At 38.0% G+C, this 7,057-nt stretch overlaps 1 protein-coding gene across 1 annotated transcript; it reads left to right on the top strand.

The window, feature by feature from the left end:
• Window positions 1-6,493: 6,493 nt before the first annotated feature.
• LOC132281388 (uncharacterized) lies at window positions 6,494-7,057 on the top strand. Its single transcript, XM_059783096.1, has one exon. It carries the CDS (start codon window positions 6,494-6,496, stop codon window positions 7,055-7,057), a length of 564 nt encoding a protein of 187 aa, XP_059639079.1.

Here is a 7,057-nt window from a genome sequence, read left to right as displayed (position 1 = left end):
AAATTGGACTCTCATATCAATGCTCAGATAAGGAAATAATTTATTAATACATGTTTAATCTACTCAAAGCAAATGTTGAGAAATGAAATTTTAAAAGAACTAAACCTAGATAAAATAAACAAGACTACAACAGATGCTTTTGAATTTTTTCTATTACTAATATACTTGATGCTGCACTACCTAACTTTCTTAAGGTTTTTGAATTGCAATTTGTGTGTGGTTTTTCATATTATTAGAATTCAAAACAACCTTATTAGCAAAAGTATTACCAAAATGTGTGAGTGGAGATGTATTTCTTGCCAATACTATATATATATATATATATATATATATATATATATATATATATATTAACAAAAGTATTAAAACCAAATGGAATTAGTTACATACCAACTGAACAAACTCTTTTCTACTCATGCTAGTTACATACTTACATGAATTATTATGCAAACGTTTATTTATTTATAAAATTGTAATTTCATGTCAAATACACATATGCTATGTTTGGCGGAATAGAATTTGAGTTTTGGAATCGAATTGGAGAAAGTTTTTGTTCAATTTTTTGAGTTTCTTTTCTCTAATTCTATCAATTTCAATTCAAAAACTCTAATTTTATGTCTGCCAAGCATAGCCGTAACATATTTTTTTATTATTTCAATTCATCTAACTACACTTGGGGGCCGTTTGTCAATGATATTAGAATGAAAAAAATATATATATATTTTTTTGTCAATAGAACCGTAAAAAAATTGGCGGTAGTAAAAAAGTTTTAAGTGTTTGATAATACATTAAATGGGAAAAGGAATGTTGTGCCTCCTCCACCCTCTCTCCATCCCTCTCCCAATCCATCTCTACGACCATCTTTCCAAAACCCACTCCCAAATCATCTTAAACCACCATTTCTGCCACTCAAGTTCCATGCCACGAATGATAAGCCTCATTTATCCATTCTCAAAAAGCTATCAAAACAATCAACCTTTACCAATGTTGCATCAAAACCTGTTCAGTCTACAATTCATAACCAACGTAAACCACCACGGCCTCCTAATCCAAAGCAAGTCATATTTTCTACTGTCATACACCAGCCTGGTACCTCTCGTTTCATTGATGACCACAACAATGTTCTCGCTAATATTGATCCGAATAACAAACAAGCTATAATCGATGAAATCTTTAGGCTGAGAGTTGAGCTTGCTGAGTACAAAAGCAACTTCAAATACTCCTATCTTCTTGAAGAGGTTGAGTGGCTCAGATAGATTATTGGGAATGGCCTCAAATGTCAAGCTGATTTGAGAGCCAGGAATAACAAACTCAGCGACCTTATCATTGCTCTCAACCATGACGTCCCTCCACTTGTTGATCCGGAAGAGGACACTAAAGAAGGTGAATGTAGCCTAATGAGATACCCCTCGAATTCCAGACATGGGTTGATCAGACCCAAGCCTAAACCCGAGGGAATATTGATCAGGCCTAAGCCTAAACCCAAGGGAATATCTAGGGATGACAAATTCCCCATCCCCGCCGGGTCCCCGCCCCGCCCCGCCCCGTTTATAGAGGGGATGGGGACCCTTTTATGTAAACGGAGATGAGGATGGGGGTAAGTTTTGAAAACCCGCCGGGGCCGGGGCCGAGGGCGGGGCCAGGGATGGAGTAAACTCGCCCCGCCCCGATTAAGGGTTAAATAACTAATATACCCTTATATTTAATAATTTATTACTAAATTCGATTTAGTATATATATGAAAATAAGAAAAATTATGTTTTTTTTTAAAAAAATAATATATGTTAATCGGGGCCGGGGCCGGGGCCTGGGCCGGGGCCGGGGCCGGGGATGGGGCGGGGACGGGGATAAGAGCTCAGGGGTGGGGGTGGGGGCGGGAATGGGGGTGGTGGTGAAATTTTAAGTGGGGATGGGGGTGGGGATGGGGATTGAAAATTTTAGCGGGGATGGGGATGGGGAATGAAATCTCCGCCCCGTCCCATTGTCATCCCTAGGAATATCAAACAATTAATATTTAAATGAACACAGATTTCAAAATGAATTAAGAAATAAATAATTAAAAACTGAAAGAATTCTAAAACATAATCCTTAAAAATTAAATACTTAAAATCCATTAATCCAAAACCTCTATTTATTTACCAACTCGGGAATCCATCCGGTGGACCCCTAATAAAATCCCGAACTGGAAAGGAAACAACTGAAACACAACATAAAGCTAAACATGGAAAGTAATCCTACGTAGTCGGAGGAATGAGTGTCTGTATCTGCTCTGCACGACCAAGCTCTAACCCTGGAACTGAAGAACACCTGAAAAATAAGAGAGTGGTAGGACTTGCATGTGGGTCAGACCCACATGCAAGTCCTATTCTACTACGATCCATACAGAAATCCGATACGCAGAAACATCCTAGATAGCTCAACAATAACTAGAGTAGTTCATATATGTATAAGTACATATTATAGGTCCAATAGGTATGTCTCAGCCTGAGTAGAAATACCATGCAAATCGCACATAACGTGGTCATGTGTACCTAGACCTACCAGGGAACAACAACAACTGTTCAGTTATCCATCCTAGGCGATATATGCACCCTAACCATGGTCCTGAGACTCAAGCTCATACCATGGCACCATAATATAAATATATAAAGTCTGTATACTCCTAATACAAAATATCATCCATCTGGTATAGTGGCTTGATATATGTATAACAATCCATTCAGAAACCAAAATAGGTCATTCAATTATTTTATTGACATGACACAAAAATAAGTAGGACTTAACCTTTATGGTTAATCCATACCTCAATCCAAATTAGGTAGAACTTAGTATTCAAACTAATCTATCCCTAGTATGCCACCGTCCCATACCGGTGCATACAATCCTTCAATTAGCATAATTGATAAAAACAGCACTAAGAATTCATCAACCATTCTCCAAAGTATGCATCAATATAAATTAATACACATACAATGATATTAGGCATTCATTGTAGAACATAAAAATCATGTTCGAACTATTTAAATTGCTAAAATCAATTAAAGCATTTAAATCCTCCAAATCGTTCATAAATTGATACAGTTTATAGCAAATTAAATACCAATTTAATCCCAACCAAGCATAGTTATTTTTAAGTAATTCACTATACTTATATCTCTATTTAAATATGTTTAAACAGTATTAAATTATATTTACAAGAATCTCTAAGTTCCCGTACGTAAGTTGATTAACAACCAAAGTGCAACATGTTGAATTTTTCTCTAAATTCACACTGTCCATTCCTTAATCTATTTATAAATTATTGTTTTCCTATATTTTTACAGGTTTATGACAATCATATACATCATTTAAATCAATCTAATAAATTGAAAATACCTTGTACAGTCCAAACAGCACCTTAAAAACCAACAGTACGCAATTCTGAGCGAGAGCAGGCTCTCACAAATTGAGAGCCTGCTCCATTGGCATAGGAACCGGCTCCCTAACTTTGGGAGCAGGCTCTATAGAGCTAGGAGCCGGCTCCACACTTCTTGGAGCCAGCTCCATTGATGAGGGAGCTGACTCCTTCCTTTTGGGAGCCTGCTCTCTCACTCCCTGAAGCCTTTCTGCGTTTTCTGCTTCGTCTTTCTCGCCTCCGGCGATACCCAAGCCTCTGCAATTCTTTTAATACTTGTTCCAGTGTTCAATTAATGTCCCAGATTATTTATAAGACATCATTATGCATTAACAATATCAATTACACAAGGCTTAAAAGCATATACAGAAGAATACAATTAAACGCTTTACAAATTTTCAAAACAGTTTAATTCAACGAAGCAAATTACAGTTTAAACATTCATCACAGATATGTTTTAGCATTAATTAAACCCCTAGAGTCTACCTAGGCATGCACAAAACACAGGTTTAAGGGAAAGAGTTAGAATAGAGACTTGCCTCTGATTGCAGTTTAGAAATCTTAAACTGTCGTCTCTGACAACTCCGGGGCCTTAGTTGCCTTTACTGACCTCTGCTGCTCCTAGTTCAACCCATGAGCAAGCTCAATTTCCCCTCCTTGGTTCAGTCTTAGTCTAAGCCAAACCCTAGCCTTTATCTCTCTATTTCTCTTTATTTCTCTCTGTCTCTTTATATACGGGAACTGGGTTTACAAACCCTTGACAGACATACTGTTATTTATATAGGCTAATATAAAAACCCTAGTCCACTTATAATTAGAGACAAAAAACCCTAATTAAATTCTAGTCGGCCACAACGTGAAGAAAATAAAACAAAACCCTAAATTACAATTAACGCATTTTAACTTATTAAAACAATTACGTCAATGAAAGAAAAGACTAATAATACAATTAATGTAATTACAGAAAAACAAAATACAATTAAACAATTAATTAATTCAAATAAACATCATTAAATAAAACAATTCACTTAAACAAAACAATTCATCAATTATTGCAAAAAAACACGCCAATAAACAATTAAACAATTAAAAATGCAATTTAAACAATTAATTAAATACCAGGACTATCCTTTTAAAATTAGGGATATTACACCCAAGGCAGGAGACTCATCCACAACCACAAGCCGATGATGGCCACTGCAGCCCAAGGCAGGTATCACATCCACATCCACCACTTCTCCTTATTGTAGTTACTGAGGAAGGTCAATGCTGCCAAGTGCTTCAGACTCCACGGCAATGTTCCAACTCCTGTAACCACTCTACCAGTCTTCACATCAGTCAACGGTCTCAGGAACTAGGTTCAAATTCAAAGTTGGACCATCTCATAATAGGTACAATCCTACCTCACCCTTCACCCACACACAGTGTGCTTTTTCCTACTCTGGTTAACCAAGACAAGACTGCAGCTCCACCTACTGAGCCCCTACCACACTCTACCACTGACCAACTCCACATACCATGTGCTACAACTACAGCTTTACCATGTGCTACCACTAGTCACATTCATCCATTTTGGGCTGTCATTGTTAGGCTAACTTTAACCTATATGGAACATACAAATCCAGTGGACAATATCATGAAACCACCAGCAGAAGTGGAAGATGTTGGTCTGGATCATTTGAAATGTAGCCTCCTAGGATATTTTATGCACAAACCACTGCCTTTTGGTATGGTTAAATCTATCTCCTCTGACCTGTGGTTTGATAAAGGTCTTTTGCGAGTCACAAGTGCTGAGAAGGGCATCTTTGAATTTCATTTCTTATCCAAAATCCAATGCAATGACATTCTCTCAGGAGAACCATGGTTCTTCGCAAATAAGCACTTATTCCTCTACCATTGGGAGCCATGTTTCAAGAGGAAGGTACACTCTTCCATTCCCATCTGGCTCAAGATGTTTGGCCTTACCCTCCACCTTTGGACAAGACCGGGCTTAAGCTACACCATAAGTAGCATTAGTCAACCATTATTTGCTGATCATTACACTGAGAAGAAACACAAAACCAGATTTGCCAAGGTTTGTGTTGAGGTCAAAGCCACCTCTAACTTCCCCAATGTTCTTAAGCTCCATCTCAAATCAGGAAAAGTTGTCAATGTCATAATTGAATATATCAATTGTCCTGCAATCTGTGGGGCTGTGGGGTTTGCAAATGGTTTGGACATTCGAGCAAAACTTGCTACTCTAGAACCCCCAAAAGCAAAGTTGTAGCCCCATCTTCTGAATGGCAGACCATTCCTCATAGAGATTCAAACTACCACTCCCCTTGTAATGCTGGAATGAATTCAGCTTCTCAACCTTCCACTAGTATTTAAAAGGACCAAGAGGAAATTGTGCTTGACTCTTAACCCATCACATTGATCCATCAAGGCCAGAATACCATTACTCATTACTTCCAACCTAATGAGAAACTCATTACTAACCTCAGCCCTATCAAACATATCCACATCCCAAGGAACACATCAGTTATAAGTGCTGAACCAAGTCCCTCCAACATGAAGTGCCTCATCTCTACATCTTGTCTCCCTCCTATTGAAGATGAATGCTCTAGTCTTTCAGATACTAACTCTACAGTTAGTCTTCCCATTTTGAGCAAAAGCAAAGCTACTAAAGATTTCAAAAGCAAGAAGAATGCAGCAAATAGAAGGCCCTCAGGGCCTTAGAAGGGGAAAATTATCCCAGGTGGAAGCTTTATCAATACCATCAAATGGTATCAATAGCCATTTGGAACATAAGGGGTCTCAATTTCCCTTTAAAACAAGTTGAAGTAAAGCAACTTCTCAGAGAACACAAGGTAGAAATTGATTCTATCATTGAGACCAAAATCAAAGCCTGCAATGTTGACATGGTTCATCAGGTCATTGCCAAAAATTGAAAAATTGCTCACAACTACCAATACTCAGAATTGGGAAGAATTTGGGTACTCTGGAATCCACTCAAAATAAACCTCCAAGTCCTTCAAACTACTAGACAAGCTATGCACTGCCTAGTTATACTTATAAGTTGCAGAACATCCTTTCATATCTCCTTCATTTATGCTGCAAATGAATGCATTGAGAGAGAGACCCTCTGGTCTGACATCCAATCACATTCATTTACCATCTCAACACCTTGGATCCTTGGAGGAAACTTTAACTACTAAAGCTATGTTGGATTTTCGTCATTGCCTTCACAACTCCAACCTTGAGGACCTCAATTACTCAGGTATTTTCTACTCTTGGACCAACAAAAGTCCAGGTGTCTCCAACATCTTAAAAAAACTGGATAGAGTTCTTATTAATGAGCATTGGAACCACTCATTCCCACTATCCCATTGTCAGTTTCTTCCACCTGGAATTTCTGACCACAGCCCAATGATTATCAGCCTTGGTAATCCTAGACCACAGAGGAAAGTTCCATTCAGGTTCTTTAATTACTGGAGTAAGAATGATTCCTTCTTACCACTGGTTGAATCTATCTGGAGGTCTCATGTTGAAGGCTACCCCATGTTTCAAGTCATAACCAAGCTCAAGAAGCTCAAGCAACCCCTTAAGATGGAATTTTTAAAGAACTTCAATGCAATCAAAAGTGAGGTTCAGGCTGCAAAGGACTCCCTCTCTGCATGTTAG

Source organism: Cornus florida, unplaced genomic scaffold (genome assembly GCF_030987335.1).
Source record: "Cornus florida cultivar Cherokee Brave unplaced genomic scaffold, ASM3098733v1 CherokeeBrave_3.0.0_Hap2_Chr11, whole genome shotgun sequence".
Classification (NCBI taxonomy): Eukaryota; Viridiplantae; Streptophyta; class Magnoliopsida; order Cornales; family Cornaceae; genus Cornus; species Cornus florida.
This window is presented reverse-complemented; position numbering and strand designations above follow the sequence as displayed.

Excerpts from the sequence above, each read along its gene's own strand:
- LOC132281388 (XM_059783096.1), top strand. The coding sequence starts at position 6,494 with ATGAATGCATTGAGAGAGAGACCCTCTGGTCTGACATCCAATCACATT.